This window comes from Heliconius melpomene, chromosome 10 (genome assembly GCF_056956725.1).
Source record: "Heliconius melpomene rosina isolate 202511_hmr_F chromosome 10, ASM5695672v1, whole genome shotgun sequence".
Lineage (NCBI taxonomy): Eukaryota > Metazoa > Arthropoda > Insecta > Lepidoptera > Nymphalidae > Heliconius > Heliconius melpomene.
The window spans coordinates 213,552-226,684 of record NC_140398.1 but is presented as its reverse complement, the minus strand read 5'-3'; the positions used below and the strand labels follow the sequence as shown (position 1 = coordinate 226,684).

At 35.9% G+C, this 13,133-nt stretch overlaps 1 protein-coding gene across 1 annotated transcript in view; it reads left to right on the top strand.

Annotated features, from left to right (window-relative positions):
• Positions 1-12,865, top strand: part of LOC146535011 (paired mesoderm homeobox protein 2-like) — a 38,248-nt gene extending 25,383 nt beyond the window's left edge. The window contains exons 3-4 of the mRNA XM_085191419.1: positions 10,526-10,685; positions 11,003-12,865. Of these exons, the coding sequence (XP_085047545.1) occupies positions 10,526-10,685; positions 11,003-11,169 (327 nt within the window). The 3' untranslated portion in view covers positions 11,170-12,865. The remainder of the gene's footprint in view (positions 1-10,525; positions 10,686-11,002) is intronic.
• The last annotated feature ends 268 nt before the right edge of the window (positions 12,866-13,133 follow it).

The window sequence follows — 13,133 nt, the reverse complement described above, 5'->3', positions numbered from 1 at the left end:
GCTGAACAATTAAGTAGACGCTGTAACTCATTTAACTAAGTCGAGTTTCCTGACGCGCCAGGTCGTTATCACCCGGAGTGGCGCTACTTCACATTACGCAAACCAAAACTGCCATTAAATCACTTTACAACACGTACCTATTGTAAATATAATAAATATAAATGTAGAATTGCCTATGCTTATTTAAATTCAATTAATTTGAATTGAGATAAAGCGAGGCGTTGAGTTCCGCTACTCAACACGCAATGCCTTCAGAAATTCGCGTAAAATAGGGAAGAGAGTGTTTTAACACTATGTTCTTTTTACCTATATTACTGCTACACGCGAGACCCGAGCATTCCCCACGACTCCCCCCTCGTGTGTGACACATTCGTTACAGAGTGGTCAATAATCAATCCTTCTCCGCCAGAGGTGGTGGAGGAGTTCATAGTCCCTAAGTACTAGTTAAACAGCAAACTCATTATGATGTAACTCGATAGGATGCGCGGGCCGGCGGTCGCGACGCGGCCAATTAGAGGCCGCCACGTGGCCGGCACGGGCACGACGCGGGCACGGCACGGGCACGACACGTGCGTCGCGACTTTTGCATTTTTACATATGTTTACTTAATGTTTGATTAGTTTTGCTTGCAAACTTTGTGTTGTGTAAGAATGCTTGCATTTGTCAACATATACTATATTATTTTCTTATCTCTATATATAATAAAATAGCAAAAATATTTTGTCTGTACATTTAATATTTTTAACTGAAATGGACACATAGAGGGACACTTACAAAGAATAACAGAAAGCAAAAATATATTTTTTTAATTTCTTGTCTGTCTGTCTCTATGTATGATCACGCTAATCTTCGTAAGTACTGAACCGATTTACTTACAACTTTCACCAATTCAACCAAAAAAACTCAACTTAACATCTAAAATTTGTTTCATCAAAATCGGTTCATTGAAAAAAAGTTATGGGCATCTGAATGAACTCAAGACATGAGTTCATTCAGATGCCCATAACTTTTGACATATGAGACCTCCAAATATAAAGCAATCCATATCTACATTCATACGTATAATAAATTTGTATTTGTTTGTTCGCTTAGCTAAATTGTTCGATATTCGATTCATTTAATTATTTTGAATTCGATTTCGATATTATATTATTCGATTCGATTTGGGTATTTTTTGTAATATGCAATCATTACAGTTATTTTACAAAGAATATTATAAATCCTTAGTCATTGACATCAACACATTTAACTGTCAGTCAATTCTGTTTATTAAATGAATAATCATGTAGTTCAAGCGGGCGAAGCCGCGGGGGGCCGCTAGTAATAAACTATATCTATATATGTTTACAACAACACACAGACGAAACTACTGGACTTAGGAAGTTGGTAGGTTAGGTGTATCAAGTAGGTTAGAGACTAGAGAGTGTAGAGAAGCAGTGAGAGATTTCTCAAGTTTTTTATTAAAAAAGGGTAAAAATATATATTCCATTTCCCGTCTTAAAGTCTACCGTCCGTATGCATCATTTAATAGAGTACTAAAAACCTATTGTTTTGGGGACACTTTCACGAAAAACAAACATTATACTGACGGCTAAACCCAACTCAACAAATTGTAGATAAATTATTAAATTTATTAAAGTTACAAAGCTTGGTAGTCCGTGAGAAATTAATGTTAAAACACTATGTTCCCAATTTTTCGACCAAATTCTGAAATATTACCTGTTGAGAGACGGAACTCAACGCTGCGCGTCTGTCAAAGGGGCGCTGTAGTAGATATTTACAGTGACAGTCGGCGTCTCACCTCATGTATTGAATACTTCTCTGAATAGGATTTAAACGTACTAGAATACCTATACTTAAAGAGGTGAGCAGGGTGTACGATTCTGCATATTTTTGGTGTAATATTACCCCAAATTTATAGTAGTAACGACTTCTATAAATTTGGGGTATACATTAATTTCAATATGAAATGAAGAAGAGAAGAAACTTACTTAGCATTCCATAGATTTATTAGAAGAGATGGTTGCAAGGTTAGGAGCTCAGAGCAGTGCCTGGGACTTGCAGCCTAAGTGTAGATCAAAGATACAGATTAAATTTGTTCGATTTTCGTGTAACGTATCATATTTACGACATAATTACATACAGGTACATCGTTTAACATATTCTAAACAGTCATTCATACACTAAGGAAAGGAAAATATTTTGAAACGTATACAAATTTTAACGTTGCGGGAATCAAATCCTTACCTCTTAGATACCATTTAAATTTTCTAACTAATTAAATGTCTAATCATTTAAGTATATTTACAGTTAAACAATTAGCATCAATACTAAATGAAATAACGACTTTAATTACTAATATCTGTTAACAAAATAATGTAACTTTGAAGAAGCAATAGAAACAAAAAAAACTGCAAAATTGACCGTACAAAGTAAGAGGTGAGAGAGGACGAGCGCTGTTTGCGGCGCGACAAATTAATTTGGTCCGAGTTTATTTGATTGCTTTCAGAGTTCCCTCTGGTACATAACGTTTGTTCATGATTGTGGAGTTACCTGCGCTTCTATGAAAATATATTTTATGTATAAATACTTGGCTACAAGCAAAATAAATATATAAATAAGCCATAAAATTATAAATATTAAGATTTACTATAAAACAAATAGTTAAATAATAAAAACGTTAAAAAGATTGATTCTAATAAACTGCAGGCACCACCACCAGTACGATCGCTAAAGGACTTATAATTAACATACAAAGTGAGGGCGTCGGCGGCCCGCAAACGTCAGCTATTACCAAGCGAGGGCCGCAAACAAAAATATTGATAGGGTTGCCGCATTAAGACGATTTATTTTTATATTTAAATTCTATATTTGTTTAAAATAGAAAAAAAATATAAAATACGGATAAAAGTTGTACAGATTCTCATTAACCAGCTTTACTTGCTAGATTCCATATAAAATTTAAATAAAATCTTCAAGTGATTTTGATAATTCCGTATAACTATTATTTTCTCTATATATAATAAAACAGTAAAAATATGTTGTCTGTACATTTAGTACACTGACACGGATAGAGGGACACTTAAAAAGAATATAAAAATATTTTTTTTCATTTCTTGTCTGTCTCTATGTAAGGTCACGCTAATCTCCGAAAGTACAGAATCGATTTACTTCAAACTTTCACTAATTGCTTTGTTTAAAAAAACTTAACATCTAAAGCTTGTTTCATCAAAATCGGTTTATTAAAAAAAAAGTTATCGGTATTTGAATGAACTCAAGCCATGAATTTGCCTCCAAATATAATGTAATCCATATCAATACTTATACTTATAACAAATCTGTATTTGTTTGTGATAAATCTGTATTATTAACCGACTTTTAAAACAAGGAGGAGGTTCTCAATTAAATATTTTCTATTCGACATTCGATTCATTTATTCGATTAATTATTTTGGATTCGATTTCGATATTGGATTAATCGATTCGATTTGGGTATTTTTTGTAATATGCAACCATTACAGTTATTTTACAAAAAATATTATAAATCCGTACCCAAATCAATAACAGTACATTTAAGGCTGTTTCTGAACGAGTAAACTAAATTAAGTAAACTAAAATAAGTCATTGACATCAATACATTTGACTGTCAATTCTATTTATTAAATGAATAATCATGTAGTTCAAGCGGGCGAAGCCGCTGGCAGGCCGCTAGTTTATAATAAAATACTTCTTTAACTAAATTTATTTATGAATATTATTTTCTATTTAAAGATATTTAAGAAAACAATAAAGTAATGTGAAAACAAATATAATTTCACATTACTTTTTTGTGTATCACTAAACATTTGATTTTTGTTTTCATCTTTAAAAATAAATAAAGCCGTAATGGCTGTAGTGCTACAATTCCTAGAGATGCTCCTAGAGGTTTAAATCCTGCCGCAATCAAATTTTATACAAAATACTTTCAATTGTTCTTTATCGATCCCCCCTGGGACGAATGCATTATTTTGATTTCTTCTGGCCACAAGACAAAGCGCGGCGTCGAGTTCCGCAAATAAACAATAAGCAGCGCGCAGTGTTTCACACTGGCTACCGTTTGGCTACTCTACTATATGCGGGATACAGCGTGAAGCTAGAAAAAAAATATTTAGTTAGTTTGTCACCCCTACGCGTGCGGCACGACGAGGGGCTGACGCAATGTTTGCGCGCACTCTTATTGAATTTGTACAAAGATATTGCCGTTTAATTGCCTCCGAGCCCGCGACGTATCTCACGATAGATCTCGACACTTTGCAAAACTGCTCATTGATTTTTTGTTGCGCCCTTTCGAGATTAGCTCTCGAATGGAACGATCACGGCACTTGTGTAAATAGTGACTATCTCTGCGGGCTGTGGTACTAGCTCATATGTGACAACAGAGCGGCGGTCCGCGGACACAGGTGCAACAATTGACGATTAAATAAAACGCAATCCATTAAATTTGCTTCAAATAACTTACTATTATAAGTACCAAAGCATATTTTTGTGAAGTACTATTATAAAAAACACTAATATTATAAAAAACATCAAAAAAATCCTCAAAATTAATGGTCTTAAGCAGTCACAAGCAGGCTCCATCAGAGACACGCATCGACCCTCCCCTTAACTTGTAACAAACGTTATTATTAATTTCAAGGAAAATTCGCCCAAACTAAAGTTAACTCTATCCAATCATAATAAAGTAGAAATTTCTTTACAAACAAAAGCAGATACGACCTTTTGTCGATATACAAAGGGAGTTATTGGCTAACTTTTGGTCCAGAGGCTGCATCTAAGATGGCGAGGGTGTTCTATCTCTCTCTATCACGTGTATCGACGTATTTGCTATCTCTTTTGGTTTCTTGAAAGAAGTCAGTGTTTGTGCAAGGGGGGAGTTGTAAAGTAAATAAAGAGGTATTGAAGATCGATGGAGGCGAGCGTCGGCGGAGCTCCGGGGAGCTTCATATGTCTTATGTCTTGACTCTTACAAGTTTGGTGACAGAGTAATAGGTACGACGCCGATCATAGTAGGTAAAGAGGGAGCAACACTTCACAGACAATGCTGTCAATGTCTACTGAAGCTGTATATACAGTGACAAATAATTTTTATAATTATTAATGTTTAATCTTATTGAGTTAGATAAAATATATATTAGTAATAAATAATATAAGTTTCTTAACAAAATGTATCTAAGTACAAAGAATGTAAAAATAATGCAATGATCAAATACTCAAAACATTCCTATAAAGGCACTAGAAATAAACAACACAGGATAGGGTTCATACATTGTAACTTGTACTGTGGAGCGTGGTGCTGTAACTGTAGGTAGGTTAGTTAGTTAGTTGTTTTCTTTTTCGACGAGCGGTTATCGATTGTGACGGCCGCGGCAGAGGCCCTGCCATGCCCCGGTACTGGACACGGCAGGCGAGGCAGACTTACTTCAAAACATTGACATCGTCGGTTAACGTTGTGCTCTTTTTGTTGCGGTCGGCCGTTGTTGCTGCGGAGACGTATTGCTTCCTTTTATTCAAAAACTTTGACATGCACGAGTATGTGTGCGTTTGTTAGGTACGTATTCGACTTGTCGATGAAATTTAATTGTAATGTAATTAATTTAAATAAAACATTTCAATTGAGACCATTCGTGGCGCAGGGGCACAAAGTGCCTGTAAAACCGACTGATTGTGGGTTCGATTTCGACTAGAGAAGATAAAATATTTAATTTATATTTCCATTTCTCCGCTCTCTGGTATCGTGCGCATCGTTGAGTTATGGCACTCAACACTCAGTGTCTCCAGAATTCGACAAAAAGTGGGTAACGGAGTGTTTTAACACTAGGTTCCTTCTGCCTACCCTGCTGTGTGCGGAAGCTAATTAATTTAATAAATTTTAAATCAAATAATACTTATTTATATTTTTCATTCATTAATTTTATTCCTTCCCTCTGGTAAAAAGGCAAAGCGCGGCTTTTAGTTCCGCCACTCATTACACTTGCCTAGAACTCTATTCTTAATGGGAGCGGAGTGCCTTAACACTAGATTTTCAAGTTGCCTGGATACAGCCTACTGCTGAAAGATTATTAACAACTATTTTACGTATGTTAGATCATCTTATACCTACTTATATGATCATTTTACTGTATTAAAACAAAAATATGCCTTCTCGGCACAGTGGCACCACGCCTCGCTGTTAACGTGACGATTGTGGGTTCAGTCGATATTCAGGGCATTGTTTATTTTCATTTCCTCGCTAGTAGATGTAGCGTGGCGTCGAGCGTCCTCCTTCAGTCTCTAATACACGAGAAGCAGGAACGGCGTGAAGCTGCTTTTAGATAAAATTACCAATCATATCATAAGGTATAAGGTGAACCTCACCTATAATATATTTCACCTGAAATCAATGTTTCCTGTATATCTACCTGGGACCCTTATTAGATCGGAAGCCCCGCGCGGCGCCACCGACGCTTCCGTAACGAGACGCACGCCAGACGCCAATATCTCATATAGGTACGATGAATAAAGATGTTACTACAGAATAATTTATTTAAGTTTCAATAGTAGAATATTCTAGAGTAAGAAAGAGAGAGTTCAGGTTTATTTGGTATGAATGTCGGCCTTTCAAGATATATACTTTTCTTATACATTTCTTTCTGCACCGCCCGCATGTGAAGATGTAAATGCTAGTGTTGCTTACATATTTTTATTATAATTTAACAGCTTCAGAATATTTCCCGCATAGCAGAGTGTTAAGACACGTTGTTCCCTACTTTCCACCGATTTTCCAAGAAATTTCCTGATCGGTATCCGAATTCACCGCACTTGGTCTCAGATCGAGCAGATGAAAATAATTTTACCAAATATTTATTATTAGTATTAATTTATTAATAGAATAATATTTGTTAATAATTATATAATCGAGATTCGGGTAGGTAAGTAGGGCAAGCTAGCCCCGCCGCCGCCCGGGAGCACGCACGCCTCGCGGGACCAATTAGCCTCACAATTCTTAACACGAACTTTATAATTTTTAATTTCTCAGTTTGTCACGTTAATGGCGTAATAAAAAACTTGTAAGAAAGATAATCATTAATTTATTAAGGTGTGTTCTAGTTTTAATGTTTATTGTTTATTTGTTGTAGCTCCTGGATGTGTAGGAAAGCATGTTTAAAACAAAATCGTAAGAGAAGTTATAAAATATACCTTGAAATTTATAATGACTAAAGCTAAATTGAATGAAAAAATTAAGACGAATTTTAGATGCCGTCGCGGCCCAGCGGCACAGCGTCTATTCAGTGGAAGGTATTATTTTCATTTCCTCGCTATGGAAACAGGATAACGCCAAAGTTGCGCGGAAAATGGAAAACGGAGTGTCTTAACGCTAGGTGTTCTCTCTTTCCCTTGCGCGGGATACAATAAAGCTTAAAAAAGAGCAATTTAATATAAATAGCTTTACGAGTGAACCCTAAGCAACAATAGTAAAACTTAACGAAGTGACAAAACGAAAACAATATCTTCAAAAACACTAAAGGACTCAAAGAGAATCATTTCACATTTGTTACACTCAATTAGATTTAACAACGTACCTACCTACTCTGTAACGGCACACTCACATATACACAAACACACACACACACACGCACGCACATACACACGTAAAGAGACACATGAACACATGGAGATAGATAAACACACACGCACACACAAATAACTAGCAAAGTCAATTTGTCACTCGATTAAAACTCGTAGGAGCGTTGAATAACTCAATTACACTCAATCCAATACAACAAAACAGCACTAGCGAGTATTCGATATTTAAATGAGCCGCGACCGCCGACTGTCGACCAATCACGGTGCGGCAAATCTGACATCTGTCATATTTGAGCGTCATTGTTAGTGTTTTGACATTTGTTTTTTTTCTTTTCCCGCCGCGTGACAGTTGGCGCGGGCGTGTTCGGTTATTCAATCAGACGTAAGGACGGAGGACCCGCCGCGAGCTGATATATTCTTTTTGTATATTAATTTGCGACAAATGGACTTCGCTTGAAATTATGTCACCCTCATATTGAGATTGCATTTGTATACTTTTATATTAATGTAATGAAAGGCTTTTACTCGTATGAACACAACATCACCTAATTTATAATTAACAAAGACAACAATGGACTTGATCTGAAATGTTACAAAATTGAAAAGTAAATTTAATTGACATATCTATTATGAAATCGCTAAATCAAACAATTCGTGTTATTCGAAACACTAACAAGAACTCGTAAAATTATGAGGCATTTTATTTATACGTTTTGGTGAATACTATTCATAATTCCTTTAAAGAGGCTCGTTTGCAACGACCATATTGCTTCACTATAAGGTGCACGAGGAGCTGGTCGCGGACGGCGTCGCGTGATGGCGGTACACTTATAATTCCCAACAAACGGGAACCAGTCGTTTCATGCTCGCGAGTGTAATTTTACTTTTATTAATTACCAAAACAGGGCTATTTGCCTTCGTTTGTCGAGTTATAATTAGATTTCCGAGCTGGTTGCCGCGTCGGGCCGCGTCGGGCCGCGCTGTTGCGGGACAGCGACGACCCTCTAATAGCTTTGCTTTCATGTTACATTTTATATTTCTTTCTTTAGTAATTGAACTATTAATTTACAATAACGATTTAAGCATTATGAGTATTCACTTTGTATTTTTTTATGTTAATAATATGACAGGCAACGCAACATAACTGAGGCAAATCTTTTTTTTACATAAAATTTTATTGTTTTTCGTTTTCTGATTAGATACAAATGGAAAAGAAGAAAAATATAGACTTATTATTAGGTTATCTTTAGCTCCAGTAGTACCATAGATGCCATGGTGGCGCAGGGCTACTAGCGTGCAACTCTAAACGGGACGGTTGTATGTTCGATATCGAATAAAACACAAAGCGGACAGATGGCTCGAGAATTCAAGTGAAAGAAAAAAACCTACCATGCTATGATATATTAACAACATAGCAACATTACAGTATAAAACACCGTCAGCAGTGACACTGCCGGCGCGGCACCATCCCTCACGCCGCCGCGGGCCTCGCGCGTTGCTCACCCCGCTCACCACCGCCCACCGCTCACCACGAACCGACACGCATTTCTATCATTTGTATAATATACAGATTATCTATCTTAGTGTGCTTGTTACCGGAAATTAATTTTATACCCTTGTTAACTCCAACCATTTATAATAGACAATCCGTTATTTTATGTTGATGATAATTTCAATATTATTTTAAGCTCACTTTTATTATCTCGACTCGACTTGTACGTACTACTACGTACTTGAATACGCTTGCAATATTTGTATAATGTTGTCAGTTACGCGTAGATTATGTGACAATACGATACAGTGTCTTGAAGGTAGAATAGTGAAACTTCAGGCGTCATCAGTAATCTTCTCGAATTTAGGCTCATATAATTTAATGCTCCGAACATATTCTATGACACTTGTAGGATTTATTTTTATATAGCCTTTTTCAAAAAAAAACGGTGTAAATCTATATCTAAATAAAATATTTTTTAATAACATTTTAAATGAAAATTTTAGCTGTACTCGTAGATATTATTCAGCTGTCGTTTTCTTCTATTGTACCGAGTTATATTAATGGCGTGATTCGCGAGACCCATTTCGGTCGAATGTTAAACAAATTTAATACGTTTGACAGGAAAGCCATCAAGATCGCATGTCGCGACTTGTCTCGAGGCTGGCTACAACCCGTCACGCGACGGCTGCCTCACTCGCCCCACAAATATATCATTTCACACTACTACTTCACGCCGTACTACCATCATATGTCTCCACAAACGATTAAGAATATAAACTATATTACGAAAGTTATAAAGTTTAATTTCCTCTGAACAATAAATAGTAAGGTAAAAGACCCCATGATGGCACATCCATATGATTGAGTTCGCGTTTCATGCTACACCGTATTCAAAGTTTCGTTATGTCTGGCCTCAAATCGTTTACTGACGTGTTTCCTCTCTGATTTATTGTCAAAGTGTTTTGGGTTTTATTGGAGGAAACGCGAACTTTAATACTATAATGGCATTATAGATGGCGCATCAATTACCTTCACCTCGGTGATAACTCGTGTTTCAATTCCTTGTCGTGTTGCGTAATAGCAGACTGTTAGGGATAGAAGTAGTAGATAGTACTCTTAAAGGTTTAAATAACTATTTACACAAAGTATGTGTCTAAATTTAACATTTATATATCAAGATTTATAGTATTTTTAACATTTTCAAAGTGTTATTCCACATTTAGGTAAAAAATACCTAGTAGTCAGAGCGCTTTGACATGGTTTAAAATTCCCTTATTTTGAAATTATTCTACATTTTCTCAAAAAAAATAGATTATATTTGACACATAAAACTTAAACTCCAGAAAATTCTTCAGAAAATCTAAAAAAAAAAAATTCAGAATTACTAAAATTATTGCGATACAAAATATTTAAACAATTACTATTACAGGTGTGGTTTCAAAACCGACGTGCAAAATGGCGCCGACAGGAGAAAATGGAGGCGGCGCGCCTGGGCCTGTCAGAGTACGGCGCGCCCGTGCCGCGGCTGGCGGGCCTGGGCCTGCCGGTCGACCCCTGGCTCGCGCCGCCGCTGCTGACCGCCTTACCCGGTGAGAGAACTAACGTGGGAAGTGGGAACACTTGTTACGTTATTTATTTGAAGATATTGTTTAGTGCTCTTATTATCTTATGATTACTGACATCAACATACATAGGTTTTGTGTTTAGCAAAATAAAGTACGATAGTAATGATGAAAATCTGTATATAATATCTTTAGGCTTGTGCCAGTGAATTTTTTTACAATGCCTATCAATTATTATATACCTATTAATTATTTATCGTTACTGTTATATATTTTTAATTACTACCAAGAACAACTAGCAAATACCGTATAACTTATTAATTTCTCTCTTCTCGTTTTTCCAGGCTTCCTCAGCCACCCTCCATCCGGCTACCCGAGCTACCTGACGCCGCCCGCACCCGCCGCGCCCGCCCCCGCGCCCCCCGACCCGCGCTCGTCCTCCATAGCAGCGCTACGACTCAAAGCTAAGGAACACGTTGAGAGTATTAGCAAAGGCCTGCAAATGGTCTAATTTGAACCTACTCGTATATCCTAAAGAGAAAACCTTCGACTGACATTCCATTCAGTTTACACTCGTTTGTTGCTTGCGACTTACAACACGACTGTACTGTAACACTACTGTGTATAATATTTGGTTACTTCTCCCGCATACCCGACTAGGAGGAGTCCAGTGTTAACACACTCCGTTCCCTACTCTCCACCCAATTTGAGGGACATTGCTAGATGGGTAGCGGAACTTAACACCGCTCTGGTTAATAGTTACCAGACCAGAGAAATGAATATAACATGAAGATAAACGTTTCCTCAGGTGGTGATCGAACCCGTGACCAACGCGCGCGCGCACGCTTGACTACTTGTTATTTACAGTAAAACACAGTTTGTGTGTACGTTTGTCAAAGAAACGAACGGAGTCGCGGGCAGCAACTAGTAACAGCACATAGTCAGAGCTAAAATGATTTATATTTTATTTTTAAGAGACACTTGAAGAGAATAGAATAAGTAGAATAAAGCAATAAATGTAAATATAGCTTAAGTTATTTATATTACATATAGGTATAGGTACATCCACTAACACTAGCACTGTAGGACAGGTAGGTCCGTGACTTGAGAAATGCTGATTATTAAATTTCATTTCACTTCTGAAAGATGGTTTTGTAAATTATTTAATTTAAATTACTTTTTACTTAAATTATACTTATATTTTTAATACTCGTAAAATACTTGAACAACTTTTGTAAGTACCTAATATTAATTATTATTAAAAAATAATATATTGTAAATATACCTACGTGTAAAGTTTGTTTTAGATGAGATTGTTTAATACACTGGTAGTACTGGTAGTACATTATCTGTGTGTAACCGTGTAAACGTGCTCTGTAGGATATTTTCTTTTTTTTTTAATTTGTGAAGTATATAATATAGATTTTTATGATTTTCACATAAATTTAAAATATTTACTGACAAAGAAACATTAAAGTGATATAAATAGATTGTTTAGGGGTCTTGTTCCGCTGGTCAGTGTTGTAAGGACGTCCTCTACGACTCATGTGTATATTACAAGGCAATGACAATCATTTGGCTTTCAACTGAGAAATTCTATTTGTGTTTGCTTAGTAGATGTCACTAAAAGCACTAGGTTTCCTACTACATATACGGAATTGAATACTATACTTATTGATGTCCGGTATTATATGAAATTTAACAAATTAGTGTGTATAAACTCTTGTAAATATAATTTATTATATAAAAAAGCCATATTCTTAATATTATAATAAAATAATAACTATTTTTATGCATATTCGTGCGAGACTCCTATGTATAGATATAATTATATAGAACATTGATTTAAGTTTTAATTTAATAAATATTGAATTTAAAGTATAATTAATACTTGATAATACTTCTTTGGAAACATGAAAACAAATCTAAATATATCTACCATTCTGTAATCAAGGTATAATCAAATATCTGTTACTTGCTGTTCTTAGTCCGATATATATGATTCGTTTTCACTTCAGCATAGATTTGAAAAATATATTTAATTTGATATAAATATAATAACAATTTAAGGAAAAAATTGTAAATATTAGATGGATGTGTAATTTACTATAAGTACCGGCTAGAGTAAGCACTGTGTGTGAGTGTGCGCGGGGCGCGGCGTGCGGCGTGCGGGGGGATGGACAGATAAATAAATGTGTTCTTTCTTATATATTGTTTTATTGACATTTCAGTTGATGGTAACATACACATGAGATAGATAGATACATGTTTAGAGATACTTGAAAGAGAAATTGTAATCAGGTGGTTGCTCAGCCTCTGAAGAGTTGAACTACTCAGGAACTGACTACTAAGCTTGTCAGATCTTAAAACCCCATCGTCAGACCAAATCGATGATACCAAATTTAAAAAAATCCCGCACAGAGCAGAGTAGGCAGAGGGAACATGGGAACCTAGTTAGTCAGATACAAAATTAGA